The sequence below is a fragment of the Macrobrachium rosenbergii genome, chromosome 42 (genome assembly GCF_040412425.1).
Source record: "Macrobrachium rosenbergii isolate ZJJX-2024 chromosome 42, ASM4041242v1, whole genome shotgun sequence".
NCBI classification, from domain to species: domain Eukaryota; kingdom Metazoa; phylum Arthropoda; class Malacostraca; order Decapoda; family Palaemonidae; genus Macrobrachium; species Macrobrachium rosenbergii.
The window spans coordinates 56551201-56566200 of NC_089782.1; the positions used below are offsets into that span (position 1 = coordinate 56551201).

General features: G+C 43.2%; 1 protein-coding gene across 1 annotated transcript in view; it reads right to left on the bottom strand.

Annotated features, from left to right (window-relative positions):
• The window catches only part of LOC136828449 (uncharacterized), a 259461-nt gene that overhangs the window by 74076 nt on the left and 170385 nt on the right, over positions 1-15000 (bottom strand). The window contains 1 exon segment of the mRNA XM_067086519.1: positions 2471-2701. Within this exon segment, the coding sequence (XP_066942620.1) occupies positions 2471-2701 (231 nt within the window).

Sequence of the window (15000 nt, forward strand, 5' to 3'; positions counted from 1 at the left end):
TTTCCTAAAGTCAGATCTCAATAGCTAAGATTGACACCAGTGACCACACAAATATTCTACATTAACTTCTTTCTTTTGAAGAGAGAGAGAGAGGGAACAAACTCTAACGGTGTCTGAAATCAGAATGACCAAATTTTAGGGTTCCAGTGGGAAATGAAACCAGGCAACGTCAGAACAATACGTGGTCAGAGTAACGCAATCCTACAAAACATGACTTAATCAATCGATATACAAGCATTTACTTTCAAAAAGGCACATATGATTCAAGCAAAAATCGTATGGGATGAAGCTCTTCACAAAATTTCAACACGATCAAAACAGACGGTGACCAGCCAGCCACAAAAGGCATGCTTTCAAAACAAAGGCGAAGAACTAAAGTTGGTTTTCAGAACAGTGCATGAAACATTGTGAAATCATTCGTCTTTTCTCGTATGGAACAAAGCTTCCCCCAACTCGATTGCTATTCCCGTGCTAGTTAACTCGTTATCCTCGCGACAACAACCGAACCAAAACACAAAATCACGAGTACAGAACACTTGTTGCACTGCACACAATCCTATTGAAGATGAGGTCCTACTGCAAACAGGAACATAGAGAGGGAATGCACAGGGAAAGAGTGTAAGAGATATCGGAACCTGAAAAGCGAGAAGTTGGTATCCTTCCGATAATGTATTCACCCCTCAGCTTGCTGAGAAAAATCACAGTCATGAAGAAATGACCTGACAAGCATCCTCTTACAAACAGCAGTCAAAGGGAAAGAATGCTGCACTTTCACATTCTCCCTCCTCCTTCTTTCCCTCTTTCCCAAATTCAGAAGAGTGGTTTAAAGTGAGGTGAACCTCAAACCAGAAGTAGCCTGGGATTCTCAATGGGAGGAAGCCATATAAGTCCAAGAGTTTAAAAGATACTGCCTGGGAAAGAGAGGTGCTTTATTCAACCTCACCAACTTGCCATAACCTCTACTTCGATCTGAAAGCAGTGAAATAGAACCCAAAGCTGGTCCAATCCTCAGTGCCAAAACTTGCCGCCTTCCCACATGCAATCGGCACCCAGGTAGTGGTCTAGTAGGATGAGTAGCCAGAAAGGTCTGGCCCCCGACAAGAACGTCTCTTAACTGTAGTATCTTCCTCCAGGTCAGCCCCTGTAGAAGATGCCACTTTCACTACAATGAAGGGCAAAAGATCCCAAATTTAAAATACCTAAACCATCGCAGTCGAGAGAGCAAGAGAAGCTCTCCTCTCTCTTGGAGATGGTTTAGTAAGAGACTAACAGAAACTGGGAGAAAACCACGTCTCCCACTGGAGTCACTTTGATACTGTCCGAGCAAAGGAGTTTCCTTCTCGATGAGTCAGGGGCAGAGGAGGATACTAGGCTGGCTAGACCTAAATGAATTCGATGTATAATTTTGGAGTGTACTTCTCCTCGAAAAGTTGCCTGCAAAGTCTAAAGAGTTTTCTAACCTAACTCATGTAGGTAGGGACATCACACCCTGAAATGAATGTTGCTAAGGAAAAGCCAAATAAACTCACTACCAACAAATTGTCACAGCCAATTCACACTGTATGCACATGGACATGGCTGAAAGAATTCTGACAAAAACGTAGATACTACAACTCTACCTGGTGGGAAACAGGTGATTACAGAAAGTCCATCCAGGCCAGCCAAGCATTTTTCTTTTGTTTATTTCAAATGCCAGTTGCACCTTTAATATTAGGCAAGATTCATCCCAAATAACATAACTTAAAGCCAACTGCCCTTCCCTACACTACACTTTGGCTCTGGTTCTTCTGTGAGACAGTCAGAGTAAAAAAGGACTCTCGCAAGATAAACCATGCATCGTGCAGATCTCTGTTGTGGAGCATGTGTGTTTGGTGTGGCTGGAGTTTTACATCTGTTGTAATGATGCAATGTAGTACTGTACAGTATATGATTAATGATGCTGCAGGAAGAATACAGTATTTATATTATCCCAAATACTATGCTGTAGCAAGTGAAAGTGTCTGGCCTTGTGCAATTAAAAAAAAAACCTAGAGGTAGCAAAACTTACATCACCTATCAATTTACGCATTCTCAAAAATACTCCATTCTTATGTGTGATACAAAATTCAGTAATTGTATACAAAGTAAACAAAACACAAATTCCCTTTAACTTCCACAACTAAAAAAATTACTGAAACTGTAAGACCTGAAGCTGTGTAATTTAATACTGAACTTTATGTCTACGTACATGTAAAAACCAGACTGTAAACATGACTTAGTCTGTGATTAACAGAAACAGATGACTCTGGTATTGTACTTTACATGGGAATTGTTATAAACAGTGAGACACCCCAGGCAACTGAGACTGATTATGAATAGATTTGACAGAAATAAAATGGAAAGTGTCAACTTAACATTGTGTCAAACCTGAAAAATACTCGAGCTAACTATTACATGGCAAACACGGCACTGAGACTCTTGAGAGACTTGCCTGGATGACATGGTGATGAGAAGGAGGATGTATTTCATCCAGGTGGTGCAAGCATATTCTTCCACATTCATCAAAGCTGATCTTTGCTAAAAATGGACCATTTTCACTTGTGGAATTTCCAAGTGTCTGTTCGGAGCTGACCAGCCTTTCTGGTTCCCCAAGAGCAGCAAATACTGTTCCTTTTCGAATTTCTTGCAGCAGTGGTTGTCTTAATTTCTGAAAGTACTCAGCCTAAAAAAATTGAATTCAATAAGCATCATGTTGAAGAAAGCTGCGCTATGTTCCTAAAAGCTCATTTTACGGATTTGTTTACAGAATAAAAATGTTGATAAATTTCAACCCCACCAGGCAAGGGATGCAAATACAAAAAATACAAATATGAAGTGTTATTAAAAACACAGACCTTTAAAAATATCAAAGTTACATCCAATCAAAAACTGAATTACTAAATATCAAGCCAAGTGACTGTTAAAAAATCTCGAGAGATATGTTGCGGTCAAGAGGACCCTGTATCATCTGCTGTTGCACTTTCTTGAATTTGGACTGGTTGAGTCCATCACCTTAACTATTCTCTTTAATTACTGGCAGAAGATGAAAAGAAGTACCCCGCAAGTTGTGGGAGTATTTTATTAGATGTCAAATTTGGATTTTTTCTTTGTAACATAATAACTGTCTTACCCTTTGAAATGCCTACAGCATACTAATGATTATTTGCACCCTCCCTCTGGCCACTTATCATTATCATTACTAAACAACTTCGCCAATTCACTATGTTACCATTCTGAACTTTCACATAGCTTACCAAATGTTTTTCTTTCTAAACAGATATTATTTTAATAGTATATGTCTCCAAAAATTTTGTACCTCAGTAGGCAGAAAATTTTGAAGTTCATGACAAAATTTCTTCCAGAGGATTTCTTTCCTTTTAACTTAGTATTCGTTACTAATTGAAAAATTAAATGCAATGATTCATTGTTTTTATTTATATTATACAGACATGCTTTCTCATCAACATATTAAAATTTCAAGTCTCTAGCATATAGTTTTTGAGTTCCCCAAAAATAAAAAATTGGAAACATTTTGTGAACTCTCTCAAACCAAAAAAGATGTGCCTTAGATTATCTTGCTGAATAAAATGAACAGCATTAATCATTTTTACTCATAACATTTTGAATGTTTTTCTATTATACTGTATAAAAAACGACGAATTAAACAGAAATCTGTATTTTTCCTAACATACAAACATCACATGCTGAAACTAAGTGGTGTGACGAAACATGGGCTCAGCTCTACGTACCTCCTCAAAAGAGCTAAGAGGCCATATCCGTTACACCACTTGCTGAGCTGCCATCACTGAACCCAAGGTGAAGGTGTCGAAGGATCTGTGTGTTACATCTTTTAAATAGAAAGATGTAAAGGTAGTTTGTCTCTTCCAAACACTGGCACTCAGAATCTGTTCTATGGCATAGTTTTTCTTAAAGGCGACTGTAGGACCAATACTTCTGATGTCGTGTGCCTTGATATTTGTTGGAACAGGAGACACATTTCCTTCTGAACTGTAGGCTTTGCTTATCACCCCTCTCAGCCAAAAGGAGATCGTGCTCTTAGAAATCTCCTTTTTAGTCCGCCCTGTACTAATGAACAGTCTATATTTGGCTTGTCTGAGGGAGGCTGTACATTTCAGGTAGGTTTTCACATCTCGGACTGGGCATAGCAACATTTCTTCTCGTTTGTTGCCCACAAATTCCTTAAGAGAGGGAATGGAGAAGCCATCAAATCTTGGGTCATGTGATGATGGGTTTTGTGTTTTTGCAATGAAGTCTGGGAGAAATTTAAAAGATAATTCCGTCCAACCATAGGTAAGAGTGACATCATATTATGAAAGTGCGTGAATTTTTCCTACTCTTTGCTGATGGCAAAGCGAGAAGGAACGCTGTTTTTAAAGTCAAGTCACGGTCTGAAGCAGTCTTTGTAGGTTCATAAGGGGACTTAGTCAAGGAAGCCAAAACTTTGGTTATACTGCATTCAGGTGGTTTTAGAACTCTGGGGGGAACAGCTTTTCTCAAAATGTTTCATCATATCTGAAATTTCCCAGGACTGACAATTCTATACCTCTTGCTTTAAACACTTTAGAGAGGGTGGCTCTGTAGCCTTTCACTGCCAATATGGAAAGGTTTTTCTCACGTCTCAAAAAAAGAAGGAAATCCGCTACATCCTTTATAGTTGTTTTGAGGGGATGTAAATTCCTTTTACTGCGCCAATCCAGGAATGCTTTCCACTTTTCTTGGTAGAGTTTGAGGGAGGATTGTTTAACAGAGCTGGCAATAGCTTCTGCAACTTTCTTGAAAAGCCTTTCTTTGTTACTGATCGATGTACTCGACCGCTGTACTTGTTTCAGTAGATTTGGCATTATGGGCAGACGTCTTGGAATGTCTACCAGAAGGTGTAGAAGGACTGTGTACCATTCCACTTGGGGAACCTTTGGGGCTACTAACGTCATCCTCAGGACTTGGAAAATGAAGTATCTGCTGATTACTCTTCGGATCTGGCTGAATGGAGGGGACATGTACACATCCAAGTTGCCCCACTGATGTTGAAACGTGACTTGCATTATGGCTTTCTTGTCTGGGACTGGAGAGTTGCAAACAAAATTAGTGTGAGGCCTACCCACAACTTGAACCGTCTGCCTGCTACTGATTGTTTCAAGGACCATTCTGTTCCCACTATCTGGTCCGACCTGCTCAGGGTATCCGCCACCATGTTTCTCTTCCCTGGAATGTATCTGGCAGTCAGCATCAGTACCTTGACTTCTGACCATTCATGCATCTGAACCGCTAGATAATTCAGGACACAGGAAATCGTTACCCCCTGTTTGTTCAAGTATGCGACAACTGAGATGTTGTCACTCATAATGACTGTTGTCTCGCCTTGAAGGTAATCTTGGAAGTACTGCAGAGCCAACCAGGCTGCTTTCATCTTCAAGACATTGATGTGTTCCTACATTTCCCTGAAATGCACTTTTCGTTTAAGTGGGCACCCCTCCCTTTTTTGGATGTGTCTGGGACACTAGCATCTCTGGAGCTAATTGGCTTAACTGCATTCCCTGCAAATGATTTTGTGAATCTCTCCGCTACTGCAAATCCCGTTTGTTTCTCTTTGTAATGGCAATCAGGTCCCTTGAACTTCTCTGATTTTTTTCTCCTTTTCTCTTAGATTCCATTGCAAGGAACGTATGTCAGCTCTGCCCCTTGGTACCAGCTTCTCCAAAGAGACTAGATACCCTATTAGGCTTTGCCACTTCTTTATTGGTTGGAGGGGATTGGAGACGAACATGTTCGAAATCTTCAGGAACTTTTCTATTCTCTCTTGTGATGGGGAGGCCTTCGACTTCTGAGTGTTTATCATCATACCGAAGTACCTATGTTCTGAGTTGGAATTTAGTCCAATTTCTTGTAGTTGATAAGAATTCCCAGGGTCTTGCACACCTCCAAGATTAAGTCCCTGTCTCTCCTGGCCTGTTCTGCTGTCAGTGCCGGAATGAGCCAATCGTCCAATTACCTTCGTAGATGAACTCCTCTCCTGTGGGCCCATTCTGAAATCAGTTGAAAGACTGGTGAATACTTGGGGTGCTGCTGCTAGGCCAAAGCAGAGGGCCCTGAATTGATCAGTTATCTTTCCGGAGACAAAACATAGGAATCTTCTGGCAGAAGGATGAATGGGGATTTGAAGATATGCATCCTGTAGACTAGGGAGATCCTGAAATCCCCTCTTCTGAACACCACAAGAACTGGTCTTGGTGAGTCCATCTGAAAGGGGTCACTCAAAAATATTTGTTCAGGGTTGACAGATCTATTACTGGTCTCCAACCCCCTGATGCCTTCTCTACCAGAAAAAGGTGTCTGTAAAAAGCTGACAACTCTTCTTTCACTATTTCTACAGCCTCTTTGTCCAGCATGCTCAGACCTCTTGCTGAAGAGCCCTGTGCTTGGGGAAGTCTTTCCAGTAGGAGGGGAACTTGAGAGGTATTGGTAACAAAAGTGGTTTCTGCTGGAAGAGGAGGATGTACCCTTCCCTGATTGTCTGTACTGTCCATTTTTCTGCACTGGCTTTCTGCCACTCTTTCCACTTGTTCCCTAGACAGCCCCCCACTCTGCTCTGATGAAGCAGATGGGGGAAAAAATCTTTCTTATCTACTGGCTCCCCTTATGCCCATAGCATTATGTTTGCCGGACCTGTGGGGAGCAGTGGACCAGTATCGTTGCCTTCCTCCAGTTGTCTACCTCTTGGATTGGGAGCCTTAACAGAATCTCTGCCGAAAAGGTTGTCCCATAGACCTAGACTGTCTACCCTGGTTGTTGGAACTGAGACACTGTCTTCTGGGTGTTGGTCTAGAAGAGGAAGATGGTAAAATGTATTTTGCATCCTCCCTCCTGTCTGAAATCTCCAGTGGGACCGTCCTGGAGCAGGTCGTCGCCGGAGTCCCCCAGTCCATTGCCTTCTTCAGCAGGAAGCTCAGCCCACGCCGAGTCCCACTACAGCACCTTCAACAGGGAACTCTGCGCAGTGTACTGGACGGTACGCCACTTCAAGTTCCTCCTGGAGGGCACACCCTTCACAAATTGGACGGACCACCAGCCGCTGGTCCTCGCCTTCACAAAGCAGGGGGATGCATGGTCCTCCAGGCAGCAGCGGCATTTCGTGGCCATCGCAGAGTTCACCTGCACCATCAAATACCTCCCTGGCAGGAAGAACCCTGTAGCAGATGCCCTCTCGAGGATCGAACTCAATACAGTGTAGCTTGGGATCAACTACGAGGACCTTGCCCGGGAGCAGGCCACCGACCCAGAGGTTCCAGCTTACCACACCGCAATCACGTCGCTCAAGTGGGAGGACGTGCCCCTCACCCCTGGGGGGGCCAACATGCTGTGCGACATACCCACCGGCCACCCCCGCCCGCTGGTACCCGCCTCCCGCCGCCATGTGGTTTTCGACATCATCCACAGGCTGTCCCACCCCTTCGGCAGGACGACGGCCAAGCTGCTGGCAGAGAAGTTCGTCTGGCACGGCATACGGAAGGACGCGACGACCTAGGCGAGGCAGTGCATCCGGTGCCAGACCAGCAAAGTAGGGTGCCACACCGAGACAGGGGTGGGCGACTTCCCCCAGCCAGGAAGGCGTTTCGGACACATCCATGTCGATGTGGTAGGCCCCCTTCCCCCATCAGGTGGGGCCAGGTATCTTCTGACAGTCGTTGACCGCTCCACCAGGTGGCCCGAAGCAACACCCATGGAAGAAGCCACCACCAGTGCGTGCACCGAGGCCGTCCTCTCCAGCTGGATCAGCCGGTTTGGTGTCCCGGACCATATAACAACAACAACGGACAGGGGCTCAGCCTTCCTGTCCAAGCTGTGGACCACCCTGGCACGCCTGCTGGGGACCTCTCACCACAGCACCACCACCTACAACCCCATGGCCAACGGATTGGTGGAAAGGTTCCACAGGTCCCTGGAGGTGTCCCTCACGGCCCGCTGCACCGCCAAGAATTGGAAGTACCAGCTGACCTGGGTCCTCCTCGGGCTGAGGACCGCCCCCAGACCCAACGGCGACCCATCCGCAGCAGAAAAAGTCTACTGGGAGTCTCTTGTAGTCCCGGGCAAACTCATCATGGGGGGATCGCCACAACCTGGCGGTCTAGAGGCTTCGTGACACGGTCGGAAAGTTCGCCCCCTGCCAGCGGACGTATACCGACAGGACGTCCCCCTTCACACCTCCCGGTCTGTCCTCCACCACCCACGTCTTCATCAGGAACGACTTCGTCCACCCGTCCTTAACCAGGCCCTACAGGGGGGCCTTCCTCATGCTGGAGAGAAACAAAAAGGCATTCTGGCTAGCCATCCACAGGAAGAACGACTGGGTGTCAACAGACCGCCTCAAGCCCACACTGTTGGAGGAGGACGTTGGCGACATCCCTCAATGCCCTCCGCAGGAGACGTCGCCCCCGCAGCCCACCCCGCCCACAAGAAAGTCGCGTGGCTGCCCCTGTAAGGCCCCGGACCCAGGCAGCCAACCGCTCCCGCACGCAACGCAACACCCAGCTGACATCGTGGAGCCACGGCCCTCTCCAGCGCCCCAGCAGATACTTGCTTTAATCAGACGTTACCTATGTTTTGGGGGGGGGAGTATTGTAAAGCCCCCGCTCAACGGGTTTTCTTTAGTGAACCTCCCTTTTCTACTGTGTCTTTTCTCCTGACCTTAGGTCAGGGTACCTAGCCATGTTTTATTTATGTAAATGTGCATTTATTACTTACTCACTTGTGCCCTTTTGTATTGTACACATGTCAGAGCATTGTTGTGCCTAATCTGTTAATTTTATTTGCCATGTTGTCTGTATTTACCTGTCCTGTTTCACATTGAGAACAATTGACCTTGGGTCACCTGTATGTCCTTGTACTGACGTCCGCAAGCCGCTTTATAAGCGACCTGCTCCCTTAATAAACTAGCAGTCAATGTCTACCTGCTCTCTCTTTTGCACTCTCTCACAATACCTCTCTATGTGCAGCTGGCATAACATGTTGTGCCAAAGGAACTCTCAGGAGCTCATAAAGTAGAGCTAGCAAGTCCAGATACCACCCAGCACTATGCTATTTTGGTGTCATGAGTGTTTGCCTGAGATTTGGGGTCATCAGCACTCTGTTGATGACTTTCTGAATAGGGCAAAATGAAGGAAAAGTGCGCGCATCAAGGATGTCTCACTTGTGTTGGAATGCATTTCATAGCTGCCCATGGGTTGGGAACTATCTAGCAGAATACCAGCGACTTCCTGTTGTGCCTGGTGGCAGACAGGTCTATGCTCTGAATCCTCCAACTTCGAACAGCTATTACTTGTGTATGGAGACTGAACTTGTCTGCCACTGCCCACTTGTTTCACCTGCATGGTCAACTGATGCTGCAAAAAAGACACTAGTCCTTCCTGCTCTCTCACTACCTGAAAAAGGAAAACTGGAAAAAAGGGAGTCTGTGCACAGGATCAGAACCCTTTGAGCCTCCACTGAAGGAAGAGCAAGTGAAGGAATCCATGAAGGACCAGCTTCTCTAAGGATGACAGGTGACCTAGGACAACTTACCAATGCTGACTGGGGAGTGGGTTGTTCCTGACGACAAAGGAGCTTCTGCGCAACCTTCCTGAACTTGCTGATGCGAGAGCTCAATGGAAAAAACTCTTGCTGCTTCTGTGCCTATCAGCACACCCAGATACTTTACCCTCTGCCTGGGAATGAGATTAGAATTCTTGTAGTTTATCATGGCCACAAGATCACAACAAAACCTGAGGAGATGGTCTCTGTCCTGTAGCAACTGTGAGCAGGAGCTCCCCTGGACTAGCCCATCACTGAGATACCTCAAAAGATGTATCCCATGTGAACGGGATCATGCTGAGACTAGCATGAACACTCATGTTAACACCTGGAGAGCAGTTGAAAGCCCAAAATACAGTACCCTGAACTGGAAGATTGCTCTGAGGGTAAAACAGAGTTACTTTCAAAAGGACCAGTGGATGGGTATCTGGAAGTATAAAGTTTTCAGATCTATTGAAAGCATGAGGTCACCCTCTCTGATGGAGTCTAATAGGGAGTGAGCTTTTTCCATCTTAAACCAGGTCTGGTGCACAAACCACTTCAAAGGAGAGAGGTCTATAAGCTGGTCTCCAACTTCCAGTCATTTTCCCCACTAGGAACAGGCGTTTGCAAAAACCTGGAGACCAACCATGGACAACTTCTACTGCATCATTCCACAGCATCACATTCATCTCCCCCCAGAGGGCAAGGTCCTTCTTTGAGCTGGGAATATAAGTATGAAAACGGACTGGATCGCAAGTAAAGGGGGGCAGAGACTTGAAGGGGAGTAGATATCCTTCCCACAGGATGTCCACTATCCAGGTCTCCACTTCAGGCAACCCCAACTTTCAGCAGCTGGTGGGGAGGAATGCTACCCATAGCACCCTCCTCCCTTCTTGTTACCCTTGCCCCCTTTCCTAGAACAGGCAGGGGGGCTGAAAGGGGCATGGCTGTGCACCTCCTTTACAGAGGCAGAAGTCTGGAGAGCTTGACAAGGTAAGGCCTTTCTCTGACCTGAAATTGAAGGACCAGACAAACCCGAAGGTTTGGCTGCAGTACCTCGGAAAGACCAAAAGTTTGGGATCTAATGACATCAGATAAAGAGGTTTGGTTTCTCTTGGAAATCGTAGTAGGGATAAATACTTAAGCACTTATCATATCCAGAGCATTTTCATTTAATTTAATGTTTCGTTATATTCACATGTAGTATTTCCAAACTGAAAAAAGGGGAAACAAGTCACAATGGCATAAATTTACAATTCTGAGGTATACATAAATATATTAAAAATACATAAATTATAAAAAAATACTAGAAACATTTGAATATACCATTTACAAGGATATTCATAAAGTATAAGAAACTATTTACAATATATACAAAGAATAAATTAAGCAAACATTAAAATTTTACAATATGTACTGTATATTGGATAGGCACTGCTCTCTATATTCAGTCTTGGCTTCTTCATTTGAATAAAGATGGATTCTTGAATTCTTAACTCTAAAGCAGAGGAAACCTTTGATCTTAAGGTTTTTTTGGTCAAATTTCACTTTACACACATTTTCACTTCACTTTTTCACGCTTTATTCTGTCGCGGATTTCTGTAGAACATATCTTCCACTTTTCCGCGGGAACTTTCACCAGTTCGGAATTTTTTTCTATGGACCGCATCTCTAAAATTATCACCAATTCGTTTTTTTCGTAAAGCAACAATGTGTATTCACTAATTACTGTGTTTTTTCATTGAAAGGATATGTATACTGAGAGAGAGAGAGAGAGAGAGAGAGAGAGAGAGAGAGAGAGAGAGAGAGAGAGAGAGAGAGAGAGAGAGAGAGAGGTGTTTACATCGAAGTCTAAGCACAGTATAATGGATTCTGTAAGTGAAATAATGTTTTATTGATATTTTGCTGTTTTTTCATCAAAGGGTATGTACTGCACAGTGAACCCCCCCTCCGTATTCGCGGGGGATGCGTACCACACACCCCCGTGAATAGCTAAAATCCGTGAATACTTAAAACCCTTCTAAAAACACTTAGAACTGCCCATTTTGATAGCTTAAACCATGAAAAACCCTGTAAAAATGCTTATACCTGAGTATTTTAATAGTTTTATCACAAAAAGTGCATTTATTCATGAAAATTATATGAAAATACAGTAATTAGTGAATATTTCTCAGTGAAAAATACCGCGAATGGGCGAATTTTCCGCGAAAAATGGCTAGATATGTCCCACAGAGAAACCCGCAAATGCATGAGTCCGCAAAATATGAGAACGCGAATACGGGGGGTTTACTGTATACTGAGAGAGAGAGAGAGAGAGAGAGAGAGAGAGAGAGAGAGAGAGAGAGAGAGAGAGAGAGAGAGAGAGAGAGAATGTTTACATCGAAGTCTAAACACAGTATACATGGATTCTGTAAGTGAAATAACATTTTATTGATATTTTGTTGTTTTTTCATTAAAAGGATATGTATACTGTGAGAGAGAGAGAGAGAGAGAGAGAGAACAGTTACTTGCTAGGGACGAGACTTCAAAGCACAGTTAAACTAGGGCTGGGGAGGAGAGTCAGAATTTTGGTTTTGTGTTGCATACGTATGAAATTCGAATTTTAAATATTTTTACAGTAATTAGAGATGAAACATCAACAGTGATAAAATTTTCTCTTGTGTGTGTGATAATCATAGTCAAATAAACTTGTAATGAAACACGGTACAATAAATCAGACAAAGCAAATAATATGGCAACACTACCGACGTCGATCTAATAGTGAACTTACTGGATTTGTTGATTTTCGTGTTTTTTATTCTTATGGTACAGTAATTGATATTTCATTAAAGGATATGTACAGTACAGTACTGATATACAAGAGAGAGAGAGAGAGAGAGAGAGAGAGAGAGAGAGAGAGAGAGAGAGAGAGAGAGAGAGAGAGAGAGAGAGATTCCGTTGTCGTCAGAGAATTTGCTACTGGAGGTTTTGAGCTGCCTATGCATGAAATTCGGATTTTAAATATTTCTACGGTGATTGGATCAATACAGTATAAATGGATTCTGTAAGTGAAATAACATTTTACTGATACTTTGCTGTGCTTTCTCAATAAAGGATGTATTACTGAGAGAGAGAGAGAGAGAGAGAGAGAGAGAGAGAGAGAGAGAGAGAGAGAGAGAGAGAGAGAGAATGACGGAACAAGAATTTTTTAATAAATTTTTGGGAGATGGTGAGGACTAACAACAAAACGACGTAAACCAAGAACTTATTGTACTAAATCATTTTTTTGTCATAAATGTATTTGTGTGTAATCACGAAAATACTGGCAGTCCCGGGTTATCGACAGTCTCGGTTATCGGCGAGACGGTTTTATGGTGCTTGTCTAGCAACAACCATAAGTGGATTTTCTGCGCCGATCTCTGCTTGTCGATGCCAATCTCCGGTTATCGGATCCGTTCCCTGGTTATCAGCGCCAATGAGAGGTAATTTCGGCGCTATTATCGTCGATTTTCGGTTATCGTCACACCATTGGGAATGGAACCCCCCCCCCAAAATAACCAGGGACTGCCTGTACTAACATGATGTAACATACCTAGCATTCTTTTTGTAGGAATGTCCCGTCGCTCTAAACTACCTAAGTATTTTAGATGTGCTCTATACAGTAGTACTATCCTAAAATACGTACTGTACAGTAAATATAATTTCAAAATCATCTTACAACACAGGAAAATATAATAAAATGTATGTACATTATGCGTAGTACAACAGACGATGCACAAAGTTACGTTAGGCAAAAGAAAACGGGCGTGTCTGAATTATAGTGGATACTTAAGAGTAACAGTTGTAGGCGGGTATGTTATGTTGTAAGATGACTCTGAAATGATATTGGGGTGTTCTGGGATGATAGTTTGAGGTATATTTTTGTTTTAACTGTTAAGTTGGGCGATGAAATGTTAAAATAGGCAGTTATAAGCATTTTAGGACTGTATATACTTAAGAGTAACAGTTGTAGGAGGTAATGTCACATGACTTTGGGTGTTTTGGGATGATGGTTTGGTGTGTATTTTTGTTTTAAATTATATTAAATTGTTTTAATACTTTAATTAAGCAGTGAACTGTTAAAATAGGCAGTTATAAGCATTTTAATTTAAGGGGTACAAGGTATTTGGCAGTTGTAAACTAGTTATAAGCATTTTTAGAGGGGATTTTTGCATTTCCATGGTGGGTTCTGAAACCTATCCCTGCATAAAAGTGGGGGAGCACTATAGTTCCTTATTGAAGAGTAAGTTGGGCTTACCAGTTGCCTCTCTGTCCTGCTGACAGCTTTTTGCTGGTCCACTGTAAAAGAATGACTGATTAAACTAAAACCAGTATAGTCTTGCTGGCAGCAAGGACATTGGAAAAGGTAAACAGTGGACATGCATAGGCCATCTGTTAGCTCATCCTTGCTGTTATGATTTTATTTTAAAGCTGTTATACACAGAAAGTTTCAGCATTATCTGTGGCAGGAAGGTTATGTAAACCTAGCTAATTTCTTTGTTCAAAATTTGGTTTATTTTGTTTGATGTGAAAGGGAACGTGAAACATATAATTTGTTTCATATGGCCTAATATCCTCTCTTTAGGGTTATATTTAATATTAAGAAACTGTCTAACAAGTTCATAAAAGTATGTAATTGAAGCCATTTTTTGTTAAAAATGTTTCTAAGAATTCTATTTCTCTCCACTTTCTGTGCGAGCGTCGAGGGTGGATATGCTGGAGGTCTCTCTCCGTTTTTTTTTTTTTTTTTTTACCAAAATAGAAGGGTTTTTTCACCCTAGTGCCTATACCTCTCACAGTAGGCAATGTGTTAATTGTGTCTCTTCGTAATACCCGGCATGTAAGCCGGATAATGTTGTGTAACTGCAGACATATTAACCCTTAAACACCGACTGGGCGTATTTTACGTCAACAAAAATTGTCTGTCGGTGCCAAGTGGACGTAAATAATCGCCGACTACAAAAAGTTTTTAAATATTTTCGGAAAAAATAGTTATAGGCCTAGTTTGCGAAAGATTTTAAATAACGCGCCTTGAGGGATGCTGGAGTTCACGGATCACGCTGTTGTTTTGTTTACAATCGTGACCCAGCTTAGAACATGCGCGAAGTCTCTTCTTCTCGCACTACAAAGCATCAGCGACGCATCGTTTTCCAGCGATTTCGACGCATTCGTGTTTTGCAGAACTTGTGCGAGTGTTAGCATATTTGGTGACGCAATAGGACGTTTGCAGGGATGTCCCAACGTCGTCAGGACCGTGAAAGGCGCATATTGCCTTTAAGTAGTGAGCGTGTGAGGCGAGTTTTAGATTTGGATGCTGGAGAGGGACCAAGCACCCAAGGTGACCCAGCTTTTTAACGCCGTGTTGTCGAAAGAGACCAAGGACCGCACCCTGTGCCT